This window comes from Ambystoma mexicanum, chromosome 11 (genome assembly GCF_040938575.1).
Source record: "Ambystoma mexicanum isolate Mex_15411 chromosome 11, UKY_AmexF1_1, whole genome shotgun sequence".
NCBI lineage: Eukaryota > Metazoa > Chordata > Amphibia > Caudata > Ambystomatidae > Ambystoma > Ambystoma mexicanum.
This window is the reverse complement of record NC_090934.1, coordinates 1,335,159,819-1,335,184,546: the sequence shown is the minus strand read 5'-3', so window position 1 is coordinate 1,335,184,546 and position 24,728 is coordinate 1,335,159,819. Positions and strand designations below refer to the sequence as shown.

Here is a 24,728-nt window from a genome sequence, read left to right as displayed (position 1 = left end):
AGGAACAAGCACACGCGTTTAAGCAGGGGGCACACAGATCAATATTCTATCAAAGTAAACCCTTCTCGTTCTTTTCTAAACCACAGAAATGTACTGGGAAAACTCCTTTCCATGTTATAGTTTACTGCACGGGACTCGCATCACCATTTTTTAAAATGTAATATTTGTTCTTCCTTCTGGAAGACTATATGCTTTCCCGGATGCCTACAAACATTTTGATTATTGACCTGTTTAGTCATACCTCTCAACCTTTTTTGATACCAAGGCGGGTGAAAACCCAGAAAGGCCATAAACGTAAAAGTAGGACTGCCGTAAAAACATGAAAAGGCAGTCCTACTTCTATGTCGCTGACCTTTTACGGGAGGGGGTGGGGAGGAATGCTCCCAGGCACAATCCTCTCATTGGAGGAGAGCGCCAGGGAGGGGAAGGGGGAGGAAATGGGGGCGTGAAAAGCATGACACTTGCTTTTGATGCCTCCATTCGCGCAGGAAGAGTCGCGCCGGGACCCGATTTCAGGATCTTGAAATCGGGTCCCGGCAAAAATATGAATCGTAGCTCCCACCTTTGCCAAGGCGGGTGAAACAGATGAGCTGGCGGGTGGGCGGGTGTGTAGATGCTTTGGCGGATGACACCCGCCAAAAGCGGGTGAGTTGGGAGCTATGGTTTAGTACCTAGTGCCTGGAAGCAGACCCAGTGCTTCCTGGACCCGGAGGTTAGCCGGTTGCAGCAGTACACATGACATCGTTCAGTCCAGCTCACGGATGAGTAACGTCAAGCTTCCTTATAACAAAGGGAGGGGGCTAGAACCGTAGCGGAGGCAGCTTGTGTTGCTGGGAGGCGGCTAATAGGGCGCCAGCGGGTGCACTGGGCACCAGTGGGGGAGCCAGAGCGGGCAGTCACCCCCCTCTGCCCCTCCTCAACCCCAGGCTCTTGGTTAGAAATGTAGTGGAGGCAGCTGTTATCTGTTTTAAATCTGAGGGCAATCCCAGAAGACTATCTGTCACAAAAATGCAAACGGCATCCTGCAATCACGGTTACACAAAGCTCACACTTCAATGTGTGTTCAAAGTGCCGCCCATGCAACGATTTCCAATAGACTTTCTTCTAAGGGTCTTTTCGGAATCCTTAAAGATCTCACATAAATCCTGCTTCAAATGTATACGATTTTATAAGAATTCAATAAGTACTTCCATGTCCGATAAGTTCATTTACATTTCTTATGATTGTTCGAAAAACTGACTAGTTTCTCATAAGTTCTTATAAGCAGGGGTGGACTGGGAACCAGAAGAGACTCTGGAAATAATGTTCAAGTTGGCCCCATATTAGATATTTTCTGCAAGTCCAACCCTTTTCCTATGGGAACATTTGGAAATACCAGACAACAGAGACCTAGGGTGCAGAGGTCTGCAGGGAAATCGATTCCCTAGAGGCAATTCCAGCCCTGTTTATAAGCTACTTATAAGAATCTTAAAAGGCATTTTTTTATGGGTCATTGCTTGGACTTTTGATATTGCAGCTATTGAAATTAAACATGTTTATTCCTCTATGAATATTTAACTACTGTCACGAAGCCGACTTTTGTCGCAAAGACACTTAAACAGAGTTATTAGGAGTTTTACAAGTTTGGTCTAAAATATGTAAAGTCAAAACAACATTCCAAGCCTTTGCCTTGGGTTGAACAGCTTTTAGTACTTAGCTTGCACATCCCAATCCTGGGCCCCTCCCAGGGTAGGTGATCAGTTTCGACTCGCTTATATCCTGGTGTTTGGCTGTCCACACACTCCTTTCTTCTCTCCTAAGTCAGTGGTCTCTGGTTCTCTTCTTCTCATCCTCATCTCTGGGAAGACCCACTGGCTCCTGAATCTCGACTCAAAGTAGACCCACACCCTAGACCAGCAGGAAAGTGGTGCTGGAGTTGAACAGGACCCAGTAAAACCCCAGAGCAAACATCCACCAAGAGGCTGGCAAATTGAGTTGGTTTACTGGCTCACGCTCTACTTCCCTGCCCCCTCCCTGTGTTGGTGTTCTGGCTTTAACTCAAACTGCTCAATTCCATCTATCCTCCTCAATGGGATGCAACAGCCTTGTGCCTAAGGATACTTCTCTGGCAACTCCTATGCTCTGCCTTGATTTCTCTTTATGCACCTCCTCGGTGTTCCTTGACAGGTTTGTATCTCCTCCTTTCCCAGGCTCATCCTTTCCTATAATTGGGTTAACCTCTTCCTTACTACAGTTTACTCTGCACTTCTTAGTTCCTAATCTTCGGTGTTCTCTCTGCCTTCTCCTGCATACCTCCTTCAACCTTCATTCTCTGCCTCTTCCAAGCCTCATTCTCATTGACTCCCCTAGTCTTCTCTTTGTCGCTCTCATAAACATATTTCTTAATACCTCCCCCACTTTGCACTCACTCTCTTTCTCCACCCCCTCAATGATATCTCCTCCAGCCTCCACTTTATTTCTCTGTCCCACCTCCTCGTTACTGATGTCCCTATTGCCAACTCTCCTCTTCCCTCCACGTCACTGTTCTCTCAACCTCTCCAATGTGCTCCTTCAACCTTCTTTTCAATACTTCTTTCCACCTATTCTTCTCTCTTTGTGTCACTATCGTAGTAGTTCAGGATGTAAGTTATGGTAGTGTGGATATAGGTCCCTGTGTCTGTGTGTGGGCTGTTGAAGAAGTGGCCTTTTCGATGAGGAAATGCATAGGCGTGCAGGGGGGTTATCTAGTAGATCCTGTAGGAAGCACTCCTGGTACTTCTCCATATTGCCAGTTGGGCTATGGTCTCAAGACCCAGGCTGCAGATACTTCCGATTCATCACCAGGGATGATTATGAAGTAACATTTTAGTTTGATAATGTCCGTCTGCAGATCTGTAAATTGGCCGCCACATCTCTTCTGAGCGGTGTCCGGTCAAATGCTCGAAAACAAAGGGTAGAATGACCTTTTGTTCGAAAGTAAAAGGATCGAAAAAAAGGTTCGAAATGTTTTATTTATTTATTTATTTATTTATATATTTTTTTTAGTTTCGAATGTAAAAAAAGTTTTTTATTAAAAGAAAACGCAGGGCTGGGGTGAACCCCTCATAAAAATAAAAAAAAAATGAACCTTTTTTTCCGAGCGTTTGACTGTCGAGAAAAAGGCATTCGAGCCTTTTGTTTTCGAAGCTTTGACTGTGAATCCTTATGAGCCACTAAAGCTTTGAGAACCTCCAGCAGACATTTTTCCCTTTGTTTATTGGATGTCTCATTTGGGAAGGAGGCCATACCTATCTTCTGCCACATGCCAGCTACATTACTCTGAAGCATTGCTAGAGGAGGGTCAAATTGTGCATTTTCACTGCTTGTCGCTGTTGACTCATCCGCCAAAGGGCGGGGGGACCTGGATTGTCTTAATGTTTCTTACCCCCTGGCTTTGTGAAGCTGCCTAACCTGGCCTGTATTTGGATGTTACTCAACTTGCTTCATTTGTGCAATCTCGGTTCTAAGGTGCCAGAGGTTGACACGGCCATTTCCCTCTAGCGCCTTCCTGAAGAGTTTGGTTTCAATGGTTGACACGATTAAGTGCAGGTCGCTGCTGGTAGCATGAGCAACCGAGAAGAAGGTGTGAAGTCAGCCCTCCCAATATATCGCCTTATGGGCATGCTGCAGCATAAAGGGATGCGCTTGTCCTAGAGATTTTACTTTTTCAGGCACAGTTTGCCAATCATCAAGGCGTGCCATTGCTAGAGCAGGAACAATGTTTAGCGCTCTTTATGTCTCAGATCCAGGGTGCCATTGATCCCTGCGTCAGTCTGTCGCTACCCTGGAAACCTCCAGGATTGGCCGCATCTGTGTCACCAAGGCTTTGCGCAGCTGCTCCTCTCGGACACCAGCAGCACTTAGCTAATGCTGGTGCAGGAGGATGGCACGCATCAGTGGACAAGAGGAACACACACGTCAGATTCTGGCATCTTCCCACACAGTTATTTAAGCAGCTATGCCCTGAGTTTTCCCTTAACAGAAGGTGAAGACAAGCTACAGTAGGGACCTAGCTGTGAGGCTTTCTGGTGGCATCCTCCATTCCTGCAAGAAGCCTGCAGGTTGCTGCACAACAAAAAGGACTCCTTGGCTTCTCTGCAAAGCAGAAACAACGCCCCTCTGTAGGTCTCTTCTCACACTGTGCCTGTCCTAAAAAGTACAGGTGTCACCATTTCACTGGAGTTCACATGCCATATGATCCAATTAAAGATCAAGAAGGTTGATGCCCGTGATTTGGAATGGCACTGACACTACCCCCATCTAATTGCCTCCTTGTGAGACAACTGGATCTCACTGCAGGCAGCCACGCTTGGCTCAGGCAACTGCAGGTGGAGTATTGGACCACAGTGAAAATAGACTTGCACCAGGCTGTGATACGACGCTGGCCGTTCAACGCACTTCCCAATGTTGCAACCCTCCCAGCTCTCAGATGTGTAGATTATATTTAGAAAGGGTGGGAGCCCTAATGTTCAGTTGTCTTGCAAACTGCTTTCTGGTGATGCCACCAGCAAGTCAACTGCGACTGCCCTGAAATGTAATGGCATTGGTCCTTGCTATTGTGTTTATGTAATATAGACTTTGCAGGATATCCTGTGTTAGTTTATTTGTTTATTGTGGAATGTCGTGTGTCCTCTAAATGTAAATGTGTGAAAGATAGCTCCTGGCACAGCCGTCACATATGACATTACAAAGAATATATTTTAGTCAAATATTAAGCACATCACTGCAAAAATGGCAAATGACAGCACATCTCATATTTCCTAGGATATGCATTAGTAATATTGAGTGCGCCCTTTGTTACAGGGGAATGCCACACTGTTCTCACTTAGTTGGAATTGCTTTATACCCAATTCCAACCAATGGCAATAATTGCCCAAGTATCCTGTGTTGTTTAATTTGTTATATTGTGTTTCTGTATATTTCACAGGTGATCTCTTTTATTTTCAGAGGTTTTCCTGTGTAATGGGATACATGAATGAAAGAAAGGAACCTTTTTATAAAATTCTCTATTCTGGTGGAACCTCTGGAAGACTCAGTTTCTGGCATATACCAGATGTCCCAGTGTGTACATTTGATGGATCGCCGAAAGGTGAAAGATTTCCATATTTTGAATCATCTCATTGTTAATAAAGTGGTCTTTTTTTTCCAATTTTTTTTCTTTTTATCTCCATAATGCATTTAAAGTTTCCTTTGGTAACTAATTGATGCAATAAATAAATAAAAGAAATTAAAAAAAAATAAAGTGGTTATGTCATATAGATGTTCCAGAGTGCTTACATGTCTAGTCTAGACCTCAGAATTTGGCAGACAGAGAAGCAAGCAAGCAACATATCTCAGGATATGTGATTATCATTATATATTCCATAGTTTGAGGGAATACGAGAAAGGCATTCTTCCCAACACAGAATATCCCTACATCAATGGTGGAAAACTCGAACCCAATGTTATGTCCTTATTTGTTGTGTCTGATTCTCTGCCATGGAACCTGACGGTTTCCATCTCCACTCTCTCCTCCATTGCCGAGTTGCAGGACATTTAAATCGCCCTGAGTATCTCCTTCAATGAGTCTATGCCTCTCTTCTCCCTTCCCCCACAATAACCTAAAATGCTAGAGTCAAGCCACACATTCAGTTTCACAAAATGAAGAGCAAAGCAATGCTCCCTTGCATTCTAATGCTAACTTACACTATCACAAGAGCCTCTGTGTGTTTTACTGCTTCTGCCTGATCTCCAGCCAATACAAATTCAACCACAAAAGCCCCATTCTCAGAGAGATATGCTGGTTCTCTTTCCTAAACCCCGAGATTTCAAGACTCTTTGTGCAGCATCATCTGCAAAGCCATACATGACAGGTCACCAGACTAGTTGGCTGCTAGTCTGCAGGACTTTGCTAAGGAAAATAGCTCCCTGGATTAATGCACTCATTGCAGCGGACTGTGCATAATATCCAGCCCACAAGTTCAGAACCTTTATTTGCAAGTGTCACGTAGCGGACATCGATCGACAAAAAGGCCAGACTAGAGAATAGGATTAGGAAGGTTATTTTTTAAAATAAATGTCTGCAGGTTTCAAAATAGACAAGGAGTTACTCACCTAAAATGAAAATTGCCGGGATGGTTATTCTCTACAGTGGAAAGTGTTCAGGAATAACTTCATAAAGGTAGGTGTCTCTTGGGGAAGTAATGCATTCCAAAAAACATGGAAGCAGGAAGCTGGATTACAGCGAGTACAGGATTCTCACTACGTCCCTCACTCTCTAGGTTTTGCTATTCCAACCATCTGACCCACTCTCTTGCCCTTCCATGGTGTCTCACCTTAATTCTAACTCCCACAAAGTTTGGCACTTGATTGTCTGGATTCTTAAGTGGGCCCCTGGTGGTCTTAGAGTTTGCCATTTTCTCTTTAACAACATTCCGCTCCACCACTCACTCTACCACCTCCTCTCCATGTCATTTAATGGTCCTCCACTTGAATTCTTCAGTTCCTTCTACTACCGCCTCCATCACCTCCTTGAGGTTACACAACAATTCTCGTTCCCTTGTTTCTGTCAACTCCCCTTTCACATTCCTGACCTTTCCCCACCCCTACACCTCTTTCAGCACTTCCTCTAGCCATTCTGCTTCACTTTCCTGTATCTTCTGTTAATTTCCACTCCATCTCTTATCACTGTTGTCTTGCATCAGCTCTCTGTTCTCCTTTCCCCTTTCTTCACTCGTTTGGGCCCCTGTCTCACAACACTTAAGATGCTCCAACTCTCTTTTCCACCCCTTTGGCCACCTTTGCCACCCTTTTGAGCAATCTTCTTATAACAATTACGATTTCCCAATTTACTTTTAACTCTCCCACCTTCTCCAAACCATTAGGCGCTTATTTTATAGCCACTAAGGATTTCCAGTGCTCCACTGTCTCTGCTACATTATTGGTCTTTCTTTCCCCAGACTCCTGGGTTCTCCTTCTCCCAGCCCATTGGGCCGCATAACTAGCCCACCTTCTGGCCCTGACTTACAGCCTCCTGTCTCCACCTTGACCCAGCCTTTCGGGCTCCCCCTTGTATAATTGGAGTCAAGTGTGGTAGATGGGATGATTATACAATGATGTGCTGTACCTCTGGGATTACGTAGGGCCCTAATTTGGGTGCAAGCATTGGTTTGACTCCACCGAACCCCCCCTCCCCTCCCCGCCAGTGGTGGTCATCTTTCCTGATAAACCCTGACCTTGCCTTTCAGCCCTTCCCTGGGCTAAGGGAAGTCAAATCTGCTGGTTTGGTATATTGAACTTGGGAGTTGTAGTTCTCTCGGCATGGGAGGGTCCCTACTGTCTGCTCGATCACATCGTTGAGAACACATAGTGGAGTTCCCAAATCCTTTCTCTTTACGGCTCCATCGTAGGGACTGGCTGACTGTTATCTTGTGGCCTAGCCCATATTTATTTCTTTGGTTATGTTTAGGAGTAGTTTCTGCACATGCGTTAGGGAGCTGAGGGTACAGGCATTGCCGACTCCCCCAGAATGCTGCTCCATGAATCTCTTGAAGGGGCCGGGCTACCGATGGCTGCACAGTGAGAACCCATTGCCTCCCAATGCGTGGAATTGTGGTGGTAGTCCTGGGATCCAAGCTGCACTCAGCATGACATCACTTGCATCGACTCATGCAAACCCATCTCTCCACCAGGACAGTATCCCCAAAATGAGTGACGACAGTTGTGGAGTGAACATAACACTCTTTTATATTGTACTAGCAATCATTGAAAGCTCTCAGTACACCGCTTTCATGCATCAATATGTGTGACTTACTAGGTGAAGCATTTTATTGTTTGTTTATTGTTTGAAAATCTTAGATGCGTGATTAACAATACAAGGTCATGACATTTTCTAACGCAGTTCTTTTCAATATTGTTATTTTGTTTCTTAGAGATACCGTTAGCAACCACACTGACTCTTCAGGACAGCTTTGATAGCCATGACTGGCTGTCTGGCAGTGTAATTGATGGCCTCTGCACCCAAGAAGCTGGATCTGCAAGTGCAGAAGTCACAGCTTCTGTGTACATACCTAACCTCGATAAGTTGGTGTGTGGTTGCCAAGACGGACGAATCATTATAACGCCTGCTCTGCATGCTGTGCGTACAAGACTCCTAAACGAACATTCTTTCTTGAAAGGTAATTTGGCGAAGCAACCACGTTTTACAAAACGAAAAGCATTTGAATGATTGGAATTCTTTGAGGGAACCAAAGGTGTGTGGATGAAAGTGTTGGAGCCGTGTCTCCTACTGGTAATTATTTAGGACAGCATTCCATAGTTATCTTGTAGCGTATCTGTGATATAAATGGCAGACAGACTCAATGTGTGAAGCACAACTCCAACTACTGGTAACATGCATACATTTGTATTTTGTTATTTTGTCTGTGCCATTCCACCAATGGTTTGACCATGTGCAAATCACTGTTAACCCCATATGCAAAGAGAGTGATCCAGCTCAAACATATAGACCGCATCCACTATGCATAAGGGCATGGACAAATCAAATTAGTGTCCTTTAAAGATGGCACTAAGTTCAAAGTCCTAGCTACATACATAGATCAAAAGAAGATGAATTACAGACCTTCTCACCCTAATGTATTTCTTTATTCTTGCACTCAGAAAATATGCTCTAGAAGTTGTGTTTTATGCAGAGCTTCAGTAAATGATAAATGTTGCATGATCCGTAAAGATACGAGTACACTTTCCAAGTGGTTTGCGCTACTCCAATCACCTGAACTATCTAGTTTTTACCTAATAAGTCATATTTAGGATGAACATTAACTTGCACCCTGCTGAATATTGTACCATAAACTTCCATTGATTGGATAAAGTTTGCACATATTGGGTAAATTATGTCTTTGCTGATTTTTGTGCATGATACCACAAACGTCGGCAGTATATACCAATGGTTATAGAAGCCTGGGCAATTTGAGAGAAGGCGTCAACTGACCGGGAAGGTCTTGCTGGCAGGATCCTCGACACAATGCTGCCAGTAAATGGAGAGTGTGTGAGCGAGGCCTTCTTTCTATGAGGGCATGCCCTAAGAAAATAAATCCATTCTAGACTTGTGTGTCAGTTGCTCCATTTGGCAAATTCAACCTGCCCAATACACACACAGATTAAGACCACAGTGGGCTTAATCTGGTAGATTAGGTGGGGACCTATGGCCACAGGGCATGCAGGTGCAAAGTTCACATCTCCAGACCTTCAGGAGGGAGGGGAGCAAAGCGAGCCAAAGGCCTTTTGGCTGCTTTTTCTACTCACCCAGATGGAATGGGGTTTCAATGTGTAATCACATCCCTCCCGTGCTTTTATGTGGGGTGGAAAGTCACCGTACATCTGGGCCGATGGTTATTGACCCTATATGTGTTGAGAGTATATATTTGTGTCCTTCCTTAATAGTGATTGATGGTAAGAGCATTCTTTTGTCATCATCAATAGATTGTCTTGAAAGTAGTGAGGACATTCTCCTATCCTCTAGGTTCATCACTGATTTCATCATTACTATAATATATACTGAACCATCAGTAGCTCATAAGTCTTTGTTAATTTCCATACATGGTAGAGTGGATGCTGTCTTGACAATGTGTTTTGCCGTGATGTTTTGTAACATGGTTTCATATTAAAACTATCATGCATTTGTACCTTTAAAAAGCAGGTGGGACCACATACCAAGGGCCCATGTCATGATCTGTAGCTTAACATGTGTGCGTAGTGAGCCACAAGCAACTGGGGTGGTCAGGCACCAACCCAATGTACCTCCAAAATGGTGGTTGAGGAGGGACTCAGTGGGTTCACTGTCCCCACACCACGTGAGTAGACCTGTGCTATCTTCCACTCAGGAGCTACATCTACTGGAATGCACAGGGAAGCGCCAGACCGTTCCTCGGATCAGAATACCGAGCATGTGAAAGTCAGCAGAAGTCGGTTCTTGGAGCTATGCAATTTGCAAACACCACTGGATTGACTTACCAGAACAAAAGCTGGTGGAGGATTGCCTTCAGACCTTGCAGTAAAGCCCCCCTGCAGTGACAGGTACTGCACCAAACGCAGGACACCAAAGAACGCCGAATATCCACTAAACGTGAAGAGAGGAATTCCAAGACCGTACTGCACACTGCACAAACTTATTAAACCATCTGGTTCCCAATTAAACCCTGCAAAAGGCATTACGCAATAAAACAATCCCAAGCATGGCTAATAATCATACAAAAAGGGAAGCTTGCTCCGGTAAAGGGTGCTTATGTTTTGGGCTCCATTCTTTTAATTTCCATGATTGTTTTTATTTATTTATTTATTTTTCTTCTCTCCGCCAATAATTATTATGGGAAACCTTTATTTGGAAAAATAACTTGATGAACTGTATTTCTATGTTTTTATGCCTGAGTCTTGTTTTTGTATTTTCCTTAATGTGATGATTTATAATGTTTGGTAATGTAGTTCGTTTATGGCTCTGAGCCGAAAAATGTTAAATTTATTGACAAAAAGCGAAATTAAAACTCTTGAGAGCAGTAACCTGTCCTAGGAGGGAATACAAGAATGCATTGGGAATAACAAACCAGAGTCAGCCTTCGAAAGTACTCCACTGCTTCCTGGGTAAAAATGCATTCAGAGTCATGTACCCTGAGGAGGCAGTCAGTCGTACATGCTGAGTCTCCCTTGATACAAGGAGATGCTGCAGTGAGGATGACTGTAAGGACAAGCATTGAGCGACTGTAAGGGGATGTGGCCAGCTCCTAAACCCTGGAAGTCCTGGCAGAAGAAGGCATATGACACAGCAGCCCCACTCAAGTTCTTTGGGGAATTGAAAAGCCAGAGCCAAAAGCTTTCAACCAGCAACCTCTGGGAAAGGGGCCTAGAAGACCCAGGCCCATGGCAACTGGGCATCAAAATATCAGATTCTTGAAAAGAACTCTGAACAGGATCGACAAATACCAATTGAATCCCGAGAAATCGAAGTTCCAGGAAAGACCTGTTGATCCAGAGAAACCCAAGTTCCGGGAAGGCACTGTTCTGAATCCTGAGAAAGCAAGATCCAGGAGAAAACTGTTGTGCCTCCTAAAACCCTGAGGTGCAGGAGATACTTGTGTATCCTGGAACACCCTAGGTTCAGGAGGGACCTGTTGTACATCCTGAGAAAGCCAAAGTCCAGGAGGTTCCTGTTGTGAATCCTGAGAAAACTCGAACTCCAGGGGGTACCTATTGTGCATCCTAAGAAACCCCAGGTCGAGGAGTGACCATTGTAAATCCCTTGACACCTAATGCCCAGGAGGAATCAGTGCATTTGTTGGCCAAGTGGAATAGGTTGCAGTTTCTAGACTGTGGAACCAAAGTGTTGAGCCCCATATTCCGCCTTTGTCACCTGACAATACTGTGACCCTGGCGAGGTCACCATATCCCACTGCATTGCACTGCACTGTCTTCAGTGAAAATGCTTGCCTTCTCACATTCTGGTGGCTTTGTTTAGCCCTTTTGTTGCTCTTTCCTTTTATGTCGGCCATTTCAGTGGAAGGGGCCCTAGACTGGAGCCAAATGTCGCAGGCCTCTGGAATACTTATTTTCAGATCGTTTTTTTTAACACAAACAACGGTTTGCTTTTTGTTTTGCAATTGCTTGTACGCTTCCATTTACGATGGAAAAAATAGAGGTACAATGATTCTCCTGTTGTAAAACATGTTTCTATAAGGATTTATTTTTAAAAATGTTTCCATGTTGATTTATCATGTGATTTCTCTACTTTCAAAGTCTGGTCTCCAACAATGTGTATTATTTTAGTTCATGAATGGCAAACATTCACACATAAATGCACCTTGCTGTATGACAAGAACTGGGAAACTATCTGGTCAATTGCCAAAATTACAGACTGGTTTCAAATCCTGGTTCCCACTTAACCAAAGTATGTGTTCTTGGCAACTCATTTAATCTAAGAGTGTTTAGCCTGACAAAATTGCTAGACTGTAATATTTAAAAATTAAAAAGAGTGATTTCGTTCTCAAAATACACTCATCAAAAAAGCCTCACTCATGGTTTTATTATCTGCTAGCAGAAGTACCCATTCTCTGAACCGGTTCTGTAGACAGACATGATAACACTGTCATCAATTATTCAAAAAGAATGATCATGTAAGTCGCTGTTCAGCCTCACCCTTGTGCTGTGTAGTTCGTCGTGGTACATTGCACAGCAAATATCTTGAAAACCATGCATCCTAGGGGCTTGAAATGTGGTGGGACCTTGAGTTTTGATCCTCGTGTCGGGACCGGTTGAGAAACTAAATATTATGTTTCCATTCCCAGTTAACCTCGATTTACAGCCTTGTCGGCAGTCACCCTCATTTAAAAATTATCTGGAACAGTAATTTCACCTGCTGCAGCAAACGTTTTTGTTTCCCTTTCCGGTGAACATGGTTTACAGTTTTGTAAAGCTTATTTAGAAACAACATCTTTTGTTTTCCTTCCCGGTGAACATGGTTAAACCTTCGTCGGCAAGCACCATCTGGCAAAAATTCTCTGCAAAGTAATTTCACCTAATGCATCAAAAATGTGGAAACTTCTGAAATTCTACCTGCCTTCACCTTCACCTCTCATGTCCATTGGCCTCTCATACATTTTTTGTTTCCCTTCCCGGTGAACATGGTTTACGGCTTTGTCGGCATACCACAAACCCTCAAAAAATGTAACTTTTGTTGAAATCCTAGGAAAGGGGTGGGGTGTCCAAATGTCATGTAGCCGGTAATGTCCAGAGGTTCCCAACAGGAAACGATGCAATATTTGGTGCAGATTGGTGACACAGTGTGGAATTGTACAAGGAACAATGATTCGCCACGCCATAAACCCCTCCACAAAAGCACAGACACATTTAGACTTTTATATATAGTGTTCAATATTTGTTAATAGTGACCATTGATATATTGTAAACTAGAACACTGTTTGTTTCTTGGTTCGTCCATGGTAACACCACTTGAAAACCTTGAACCTCTTCTTATCTAAGTCTATGTTCAGATATATGCACCTTTGTTGTACCCTCTATCCATACTATAGTGGGTACCTTCCTTGCTGCTTCCAATTGTTCTCTTGTCACAATGCTTGAGCACTTGTACATTTTGTGAGGTGACTGATCTTTGTCCTGTCTCTATGATAGCTCTATACGCACACACAACTCTGATCCCACTCTTGCATTTGCACAAGAGCATGTGCACCTTTTCATGGCTCCCAAACTAATCTGTGTTCTATATTTTTGTTTTAGTTTGAATGTGCTGTCAATTATTGCTTCTAAGATTAATTTTCTCTGGTATACCACAACCGAGGAACATGACTCCAGATTATTAATTAGATTTTTGAGGACTCTACAACAGAATAGTTTTGCAAAATACATTTTCAGAGGGAGGGACAATGGTGTTTTTATCACAAAGGAACATGCAATATATGAGATCAGATTTGATGGGAAGCAGTAAGCTTCTAACAATGGGGTGAGTTTAAGTGACATTCTGAATAGGTTGTGGAGGGGATTAAATGGAACTGTCAATACCTAGGTGAACATATATAGATTAAGGACAATCAACATCAGACATTCTTAAGTGCAGGTAGGTGGTACGGCCAGCTGTGCTGAGGATGTGACCATGATGGATGAAGTGCTAGAGTGGAGGCAGAGAGAGTGAAGGACAGATGCAGATTAGTGCAAGGGTAACATTTTAGCTTGAATGCCTAAAATAATCTACCTGAGAGGTAGGTTAAGAGGGTAAGAATGTAACTCAAAGGTGGGGAGGTAGGCTTTCAGTTTGGTTTGAACAACTCAGTGTCAGCTGTTTCTTGGATGTCTGGGGAAAGAGAATTCCATGCAAGCAGAGAAGGACTAGAGAAAGAGCCGAAGCAAGAGTAAGCATATGGAAGGTGTCATGAAACAACGGTGGTGAAGGAGGCGGAGCGAAGATTACGAGAAGGCTTTGAGAGATGGATAGAGGAGAATAGATAAATTGGTGCCTTATTGTGAATAGATTTGTGAACCAGGAGAAGAAATGTAAATCTGGCCTCATTTTTCACTGTCAGTTATCTGCCTGGTAAGTGTAAGAGAAGCATGTGTGAAGTAAGGTAGTTCAAAGAGAGTCCTGGTTGCAAAGTTAATGATCTTGTTGAGAGTACATAAAGCATAGTTGGGGAGACCAAAGAGGCGGCTGGCACAGTAGTCAAGTTTAGAGAAGTCAAGAGTGGTTAAGAGATGCTTGGCAGCGTTGAAAGGAAGGAGGTGCCTATATTTACTAATATTTAGGAGGTTGAGGCAAGCTGCCTTGGCAGTTTTGGAGATGAAAGTAGAGATGGTGTGAGAAGATTGATAGATGACAGAGAGGTTTCTAGGTGAAGAGGAGCAGGAGGGTTGTCAGTTGGGAACTGGATAGGCAGAGGAAGAGATGAGAGAGAGTATTTTATCAGGGAATATGACCATCTCTGCTTTGTCAGTTTTTAACATTAGAGAGTGTAAAGCCATTCAATATGTAATGGCAGAGAGACAGTTGTAAATGTTGAATGAGAGATCCGAGGAGATTTCAAGAAAAGAGAAGATGATATGGGTGTCATCCATGAAGAGTCGGTACGAGAACCCAAAGTAGGAGCTAAGTGCCCCCCACTCAGTGGTGTAGAGTGTAAACAGGAGAGGACCCAAGACAGATCCTTGTGGAACACCAGCATCTAGAGGAGTGAGTTGAGCGGTGTCTTTGTTCCAAGAGACAGAGAGTGGTGAGATGCCAGGTAGGACTCAATTCAGGCAAGGGCTTGATTGCAAAATCATAAGAAGAGAGTATAAGGAGCTCAGAGTGATCGGGAGTGTCAAAGGAAGTGGAATATCCTGTCAAGGTATATCCTCTATCCTAAGGAGAATTAGGATAGAGTACAGATTGGAGTCCTTAGCTAAGTTGATGAAGTTGGAGACATTCCTGAGAGCAATTTACTTGCAGGGGATCTCACAGGTTGTGGATGTCTGAGAAATGGGTAAGACGGTTGAACGCAACACTTTCAAGTACTTTAGAGTAGTGCAGAAAGAGAGAGACACAGGGCAAAAACTAGCTGGTAGGTTTGGGTGAGTTCCTTTTTTTTCTTAGGAAAGAGATGACCATGTCCATTGTAGAAAGTGGGAGATAGGGGCAAAGGATGATGGTAGTGTAGGAAGAGTATAGAATATAGGAGGAGTGAATGTGAGGAAGATCAGGAGAGAGTCTCTGATTTTGGAGGTTGTACAGTAGAATATTCAGCTGGGTCATTTTCTATGATAGTGCAGTTGATAGTCATAGGTTTAAGAGGTCTGAAGAGTGACTTTAGGGTGCCCTGTGGCCAGTGAGAATAGTTGGAGTGAGAGTCAATGAGGGTAAGGTATAATTCCTTTTTCAGTCTATCAAGAGAGGACTTGAGAGAGATCAGGCCCAGTGGTCTAGTTGCATACCCTCATGCAAGTTGTTGAACCTCAATTTGCACATCCAAACATGTCTGTGCACAGAAAGCATATGAATTGGGTGATCCATGGTTGAGGACGCTGAGACTTAGGGGTGAAATTTAGCCGTGGGAAATGAGTGGAGGAGTACTATAGTAGGGATTGGAAGCTGGAGAAGGCAGTGTTAGTAGAAGAGGCATCATATGTGAAGGAGTAGAGTAAGAACTGTACATTTCCTTCTAGTAATAGTTGATGTAAATGGTGAGGCGAGGCCAGAGGGTGGACAAGAGATGGTAGTGTAGACAACTGAGGGATCAGACAGAGATGGTGGGACAGTAGTATTAGTGGCTCAGAGAGAGGTGGAGATGAATATGAGATTCAAATAGTTACCCCAGGTGTGGGTTGGTAGGTTATGAATTGAGTGGAGAGTGTGGTAAAAAAGAAAAGACTGCAGTTCATATTTCAATAAGTGTTTGAGAGTGAAGTTTAAAGGCACCTAGGAGAATGAGGTGATGTTTAGTGGAAAGAGAATAAAGTAGTTGCCCAAGTTCATCTAAGAATGCTCCATGGGAACCAGGTGGGTGATAAGAGATGATGTGAACTGATTGAGGCAGAGCCATAGTAGAGATGTTGAATTCAAAAGAGGTAGGAGAGGATGTGGCATAGGAGATTTGTGAGGCATTGAGGTGGTTAGAGAGTGGTATCCTACGCGTCACCTCTGCCAGTCAGACAAGGAGAGTGAATGAAGGAAAGGTTGGAGTTGTGTAGGCTCATCAGGGTGGCAGTGTCGGATGCAAAAAATCCGGGTTTCAGTGATAGCAAGGAGATCTATGAGAGGAGAGCTGGTGTGAAAGTAGTCACTGATAAATGAAGGTTTTGTTTTCACTCACATCTGCTAACAAGCCACGAGTCCAAGGTTGGATAGGGTTGCCAACCAGTCATAAAGCCTGCCACACACCTTTACAGACAATTTGCCTCACTTTTAGTTTTGCTTTGTTGTGCACTAACTATGAGAAACCTGAAAGTACACAACAACTCCACAGGGATCTTCTACTCAGGTGGCCAGGGAAAGGGCCATCACTTTTGGACCCTGACACTGGGGTGGAAAAGTGAGGGAGGCACACCTGGGTGGAGGGTCCTTGGGGATCGGGGAGAGAGGGCCTGAGAGCGAGACATGGTATCCCCCTTTCCTAACACGGACCTATTTCACCTTCCCTCAGCCTTTATGAGCTATATCCAATCCCAACCCATACTTCCCCTTTCACCCCTACCAAGTACGGAGATGAAGAAGATGGGACTAGGAGTAATGCACATTTCCTAAATTAAACACCACTCTAGTACTGGACGAAGAAGAGGGGTATGCAGGCATCCACTACTGAAGGCGAGGCATGTCCCAGTAATTGGGTTAATTATGGTCAGGCAATACCATCCAACAACACACATCCAAGCCCCCTTAACAGGGCTCGGGTGTATAAAAGGTGGCGCCCAAATCCATAGAGATAGAGAGAGCCTTGGAGAAACAAGACCAGGAACTCTGGAGACTGGCAAAGACCTGCAGGTCCTGGAGCGAGTGAGTTGCATGGTGGGCACAGGACTTGAGGCTGTGAAATTAAAGAAGGGCAGAGGGAGCTGCCGTACTACTGAAAAGCAGAATGGCTGCAATCCGCAGTTGTTACAGAAATACTGGTGTATGCAGAGAAGTGCCCGTCGAAGAAGCAGAGTGACATTGGTCTGCTTCCCGGCTACAGAGAAGGTGAGCGGGAGCAAGAGGGACCGCTGCTGTGAAGTCGTGAACAGCTGGTTAGGGTCAGAGGACATGGACCCACCGGAGCGCTCCCTGAGAACTGCAGGCAAGTAGCGGTTAACGGAACTAAGTACATGTGAGCTATATTGAATATCAAGCTGAATGAAAAGTACTGTTTGAATGAAACTACGCAAAATTGAATACCAAAATGAATGGAATGTCCTGTTTGAATGAAGCAAAGGCATTTGAGATAACAAATTGAACATTTGAAAATAAACTGACATATGGAATGTCAGACTGTGTGTAGGTAGCACTGTGAACAGAACAGCATATTGAAAATTGGACAACCACTTGAATAAGTTGACTAACTAATGTGAAAAAAGGCTTATAATGTTATGGAAAAGCAAAAGACTGATACACAAGAGTGTTATAGCAACTAAAGAGAACATGTGAGTGATAAGCTAGAAGCCTGAAGCAGAAGAGGCTGCGAAGGGGCTAAACAAGGCCAAAGGGGAACTTAGGGTTGCGCAAGCTGTAATGGGTGGACTATGTCGTCTGACAACTGCGCCTAGACCAGGGAGTTCCCCACTGTGAAGATCACAGACATTGCATATCGAGTCAAGGAGAAACAAAGGGCTCCTGGTTGCGTGACCTATGATGGGTGGACCGTGTGGTGTGACAAGTGCGCCTAGACCTGGGAGCCCTAAATGGTAACAAGCAAAAGACCTTGTGAATGAACCATAGAGGAGTGTGAATTGAATGCTAAAGCAAGCTAGAAAGTGGGTCAAGTGGACCTGTTGTTTTTCTACAAGGAACATTAAACAAATGCACACAGTCTGAGTGCTACAGTACAATCTTGGGGGAGGGAATCCTGAGGACTGAAATAACTGAGAAACACTGTTTTGGGGAAGGGAACCTCAAAATCTACCTTTTGTGTGAGCTGTGCCAGATTAAACTTGGGAAAGGGAACCCCTAAGACTTGGCAGAACATTGGTAAGACATGTTGCTATTGGAACTGTATGAAACCTGTAAAAGAACTGAAGCTGGTAAGAGCTGAGGCTTTACTTTTGACACTATTTTATTGGCTAAGAAGAATCCCACACCATGTTTATTTCTAGATATGAGGGCAAGCATAGCTTTTGGCACAGACATACATTTGGGTTGGATTTACAGACACAGACTTACTTTAGTTTTCTTTAGGTAGGGAAATTCCCATCATAGTTATAGGGCAAGTTAGGCGTTACACCATCCTGATCCTTAATAAAGATTTTGACATTGAATTTTAAATCTGTTGTCTCTGCCATATCTTGATACCATGCTTATCGCACATAACAGACGCATCAAATGTTACAGCAAACCACTGTACCTAGAATAGTCAAATTATGAAAGCTATTCCGACTAAATAATTCCATTCTTAAAAGCTCCAGATATATCAGTAAGCATCATATTTATTTTATGGGTTGTGAGTTGATTCTGTGTCATTTTCTGTTTTGTTTCAGGGTCACTGCCTCATAAGATAATTGAAGGGCACAGCCAGAGGGTTACTTGTCTGCTTTACCCACACATCAATTCTGACAAATTTGATAAAAGCTGGCTGGTGTCAGGAGGCCAGGATTCTCGTGTAATCTGGTGGGATGTGTTCACTGGAGAGATGCTGCACACATTTGAGCTAGAAGCTGGCCCAGTAGTGGAGCTGCTATTGCCAGCAGGAAACTATACAGTAAGTGCTGGGGGATAATCTGGAAAAAGTTGCTTTTATAGATTGTTGTAACAATGATAACATTTTCATAATAATGATAACATCGCTGACACAGACCTCATGTTATGCTTTACTTGCATCTGATCTCCAGATCACTGTGATTAGTGATATCATACAATTTGAAAGAAGGTGCGTGTGTGTTGTGAAGGCATCATGAAGCAAGATACAGACAACAAATTCAGAGTTCAACCAAGAGTGTTTTATTTAACTTAAGTGTCAGGATGGATGAAGGTCTAACTTGCCCTAAGCTAAGGTGGGATTTCCGTACCAAAAGAAGCTAAGGAAAGTCTGAGTCAAAGAGTTCAAGTTAAAGGTCCATCTGTGTCCAAAGCCTATGGTTGCCCTCACAACTACAACTAAACACTGTACAGGGATGTCAGCAATAAAAGATTGTTCCAAACAAAGTTTTGAGCTTCTTGCAGCTCCTGTGCCTACTTTTCAGCTCCCTTCTTCGGTTTCAAGAAAAGTTGCACACAATCCTGTGGTTCCCTTCCCCAAGTTAAAAACAGTTCCACAAAACCTTAGGGTTCCCTTCCCTAAGTCCAAGACAGTTCCACATAACCTTGGGGTCACCTTCCCCAAGTCCAAGACAGTTCTACAAAACACCAGGGGTACCCATCCTCAAGTTCAAGACAGTCTGCTGATTCTTATTCACAACATTTCCAGATCAACTTTATCCTTCTTCAGGTTTCTTAAAAACGTTCTCTTTCTTTGTTTCAGAAACTTTTTTAGCTTTCACAATTAGGGTTCCCTGGTCTAGGCACAGTTGTCAGACCACACGGTCCACCCACTACAGGTTGCGCAACCAGGAACCCTAGGTTCTTCCGTATCTGTACCTGCGTGCAGGTTCACATCTTCTTGGCATCTCCTTATTTGCCTTTTGGCTTTGCTAGAATGTGTCACCTCTCTTTGGCCAGTCTTTGCCATTGCCACACTGTATTTATGCATATAATTCACTTCACGGTGGCTTTGTTTACCCACCACTTTGCTTTCACGTTCACCTTTCTATACTTGCAGAGTGCTGTGTTTTATATGGCCCTTTCTTTGTATTCACAATAGGCAATATCTGAAGTTCACATAGTCTTGTCATCAGATCATGGCTCTGCTAAAATCTCTCATTTGACTAAGTATTCAATATCTGTTAGCTTTTGCGTTGTGGCTTGCACATTATATTGTCCTTAATATCCTCTCAACCCGTGGCTTCAGGTTGGTTTCATTGTGCATATGCTTTTCCATTCACTCAGCATTCACTTTGGTTTCCTCACAGCCCACAGGAGCGCCCGAAACTTGAGTGATTATCCCTCTTCTCTCACCGGACATTGGTGTCTCCTGTGGACCGTTTTGCTTCTCATCTCAGCTCCACCTGCAGGTCTTTCGACAACTGCGAGCACTGCTCGCACTGCACTTTCTCTCAGAAGCCTGCTGGCAGCTTTGCTTTCACTATATGGATGCTGTCGGGCATTTGGCTTCTCTCTGCTGCTCCTGCTGTGTGTCTCCAGCCCCCAGCATCTCTGCTTTCTCTCCGCGGACGCTGGCAGGTGTTTTAGCTTCTCTCTCTTCTGTGTCTGCAGGTGCTGCTGTGCAACTCTGACCATCAAGGCACCCCCTCTTGTGTCTGTCTCTCTGCCTGCTTGGTCCTGGACTCTAGAGTTCCCAAGGGTTATCTGCTGGCATCCTGCCTCTCCTGCAGGACCCACCACAGTTGCCTACTTACATTCAGGATTCCTTGCTGGTCTCTATCCTGTTGGTTTCCTCCCTTCTTTTACACCTGCAACCGCGTAACAGGTTTCAGGTGTGAGTCACAAATTGGAATTGACTGTTGGCAATTAGTAAAGCAGTTGGGACATGCCTGACCTTTACAGTCTCTGCAGGCCTCTTCCTCGTCTCAGTACTAGAGTGGTGAAATGACTGACTGGTGTTCACTACTCTTAGTTGCCCCTTCTTTGGCCCAGTACACTAGTGGGTTGAATGATGGAAAATGTGGGGAGATGTGTTACAATAGCCCATAAAGGCCAGGGGAGGGTTGCGTTTATCTTCATAAGGAAAGGGGGATACCATGTCTCGTCTGTGGAAATTCTCTCCCCAATCTCCAAGGACCCTCACCCAGGTGATTCTCCCTCACTTCTTCACCCCCAGGCTCAGGATTCAAAAGCAATGGCCTTTCCCTGGCCAATTGGGATGAGGATCCAAGTGGAGAAGGTGTGAGGATACCCTCAGGTTTATCACATAGTGTATGCGTGTGTGTGTTAGAGACTGAATAGTTAAGGTGCATGGCACTTTACATAGGAAAATGTGTAAACATTTCCCTCTGCAACCTTTGGCCTGTTTCACTTAAGCACACCAAATGTGGCCAGCAACACGCGTTTGCAGAGTCTGGTGAACATCGAAGGGTGCTGTCATGTTTAAAAATATCATGTGTAAAAATGGTCAATTTTAATTGGGGGTTTCATAGACAAAAGCATCTAGTTCTTTCTTATCCATCCAAACTTGAGATTGTAACTTTATAACATTTCTGAAATTCATGTATATTTTGGACCTCCATACAAGATCCAGCGTGTGCTAACATACATATAACTGTTAATTACGCATGCACATTCAAACACTCTCTCATACACACACATGCACACACCCACACACACACACACATGCGCAAACAGATATATGCTCAGAATATATGTGTGACCAAATCTCCCCCCCCACACACATAATCCACACAGACAGACACACAATCACATACTCGAGGCACAAAAATTGGATTGGAATAGATTACAATATATGTTGATAAAATCACTCGTCTGGCTTTGAGAAACACCAGGGTCGTGACTTAGGGGGCCAGCTATTCTGTGGGGCTAGTGGATAATGGATCCGAGGGGTGGAATGGAGCAGATCCCTTGGTCACCTTTCTTGCGTGTTCGGCCTTTGCCAGATGATGGTCACATGGGATCAGTGCAACCACACCCCCAGCAAACGGATCCCTTGATAAGTTCCACTAGACCAAGTGCTTAATTGTCGAATTATAACTCCTCTAAATAAAACCTCTTTGCCACTTTTCACTGCACCAAAATCCCCAGGGACCTGTCACTAGTAATCCCCACCCCAATATCAGAGTATGTAGTGCTTCACCGGAAGCCATGAAGCTTCAACCATGAAGCCACAGAATTCAGTAGGATTTACTATGCAAACACATGAATACTTAAAAGTAAGAGGTAAAAATTACTTTTACTGGGAATAACAAAGGTAAAAAAAAGAAAGCAAAAAATGCCAACTAAAATTAGTCAAGAAAAATGTAAAATGGAGCAGAAAAAAGAAAGGACTCCTGGCTGGGGTCAGTATGGGGAGAGCGGTTGAGGAGGACCAGAGAAAGCTGGGATAATGTTAAGGGGACATGGAGGCATCCCTCATCTGAAGTATACATTAAATACTGGAAGGTAAATCGAAGTAACAGGGAAGTGGGTTTTGCTGGGGTGGTGTGGTGGCATTTCCCTGGGATCATTACATCAATAAGACATCAATAACACATTTTTAAAACAATACATAGATTTATACTGAATTTGCTTTTTTGGGGGGGGGCAAAGTAAAATAATACTGTTATATCCTACTTTTTTAGGAAACACTTATATCACATATCATGAAAATATTCATTTATCTTCTTATAAGCATATTGTGTTCAGTTATATAAATATATTTGTTGCAGGCTAATGGTAAACTATATTCGTAAACATGTTTTGGTTACCAATGCCATGTAAGGAGATAAACAGGAGGTGCAGTTTCCATAAACAAACACGTGTATGTTCTTGTTGCAACTGCATATATAAACAGGTTATTGATGCATATTTTCTTTTAGAATTGGATATGTTGTTGCCATTCTCTTGCCAAATCATAATTAACTTGTTATGAGGTCTCCCTGGAGACATGGAACCTCCACAGGGTTCCACAGGAAGGTATACATATGGACTCAAACCTTTCTGTCAGCCACATGCACTGACAGGAGGGCCTTCATTTAAGAAGATTATGTCCTGGGAGTTCTTCACTTCACAATGGCGACCAGCTGAACCCCTGGTGGCCCTACTGGCATTCTTCCTTTTTGTGCCGCTGCTCTTCCTGCTCTTGGGCGCCTGCTTCTCATAAGGCTACTTCTGTTCTTCTGGACCGCCTTCCTCTTCTTTATTTCGAGCTGTGTGGTGCCCCGAGACATCATTTGTTTCCAGCATTTTGGTTGATCCGTTGCATCCGGTTCCTAAGAAAAGGACACCCTTTACACCTTGGCCACCTAACTTCTTACCAGGGAGCATTCACCGCCTTACGCTCCCAACAGGCAACGTCTCGAACGGTTTTCTACTTTTGCCAGATGTACCACCTCCAAGGTGTTCCACCTTGACAACCAGCAGCCTTGCCATCCAGCGTTGTGTTCCGAATGGAGGTCCAGCCTCCTTTTCCTTCTGGTAGGCAGAGTTAGAGTCCCATACTTTGGAATGCTGGTTGTACTCCCTCCGCACACGGATAAACGCCACTTCCAGGCGGCAGGACCCTGCATCTGTTTGCTCGTGACACCACTCTTCACTGCTCCACACTATTCACAGTGGTGCGACGTCCCCTCAGTGCATACCACTGTAGTTGCAACTCGACGTTATAATCTCTGACTTTTAAATAACTGTTGTTTGAGCTGCCTGTCTTAAGAAAAGAACCCAACTTTTTATTACGGGTTGCTACTGCATGTCCTAAATATTGCAATCCTTCCATAAGTGCTTGACTTGACTGGTGATTTTAAAATTTCTGCTGCAGGTACCACATATTACAATCCTCACATAAGTGACTGGTGCTTGATTTTCCCAGTGATTTCAAACACTCTGCTATTTTGAATCAAACTTACTACTTCCGTTTATGTGCAAGTGTATTTACCACACGTGTCACTTAAAGACATACTTTAATTTTACCGAAATATGTATATTTGTCATAGGGTTTTGCTGCATACCGCATTTCACCAGGTTTTCTGGCCTCTGTCTTGTGGTAATAGTTACTGGAAGATACATCCTCATGCTTTCCCCCTTTACCACATTATAATAATTTCTTTGTGGTATCATAATATCCAATCTTCCTCCTCATTTTCTTCCAACACCAGGCGACCCTCCCATTCCCTGGGAAATCTGGAAAGATGATTTTATAGACTACATCACAGCAATACATGGCCCAAAAATCAACATTGTGAGGCGCAGAGCTTTACTAATGCAGTGCTTGGGCTATGAGCTAAGCCTATTGCCAAGCCTATTGCCTGTAACTAAGACATCGGGCCTCATTTCGAGGTTGGCGGTAAGGGGTTAACAGTGCCGGTAATGGTGCCGGTGCCGTTAACCCCTTACCGCCGCATTACTAGGTCCTTTAGCGGATCCCGCCAAGGGCAGCTGGTTTTTCAAGGTGCTCTTAGTGGGAGCCGCTAAAGGACCAGCATGCTAACAACGGGCCCGTTACTAACGGGCCCGTTGTTAGCATGGTCCCCATTCCCATTGAGCCCTATGGGGGCTCGAATCCGAATGGAGATGGGTTCCCTGAATGGGGAAATTCTGGGTCCTCCTAGGTTGGAATGGCCTGGTAATTCCCCATTCAGGGAACCCGGACCCGGTATGCGGTAAGGGGGTAGCCATGGGGCTAATAGCGCCATGGCTACCTCCAACCTCGGAATGAGGCCCATCTTCTTGCAACAGCGCCTGGATGCCCATGGGCTGTTGTGTGCTTTACAAATTCAAATAAATAATAAATGAAGGTATAAGGATATTAAAA

General features: G+C 44.0%; 1 protein-coding gene across 2 annotated transcripts in view; it reads left to right on the top strand.

Annotated features, from left to right (window-relative positions):
- Window positions 1-24,728, top strand: part of WDR72 (WD repeat domain 72) — a 933,775-nt gene that overhangs the window by 400,009 nt on the left and 509,038 nt on the right. For both annotated transcript variants that reach the window (XM_069624855.1, XM_069624854.1), the window contains exons 10-12: window positions 4,966-5,107; window positions 7,929-8,174; window positions 18,694-18,914. In XM_069624855.1, the coding sequence (XP_069480956.1) occupies window positions 4,966-5,107; window positions 7,929-8,174; window positions 18,694-18,914 (609 nt within the window). The remainder of the gene's footprint in view (window positions 1-4,965; window positions 5,108-7,928; window positions 8,175-18,693; window positions 18,915-24,728) is intronic.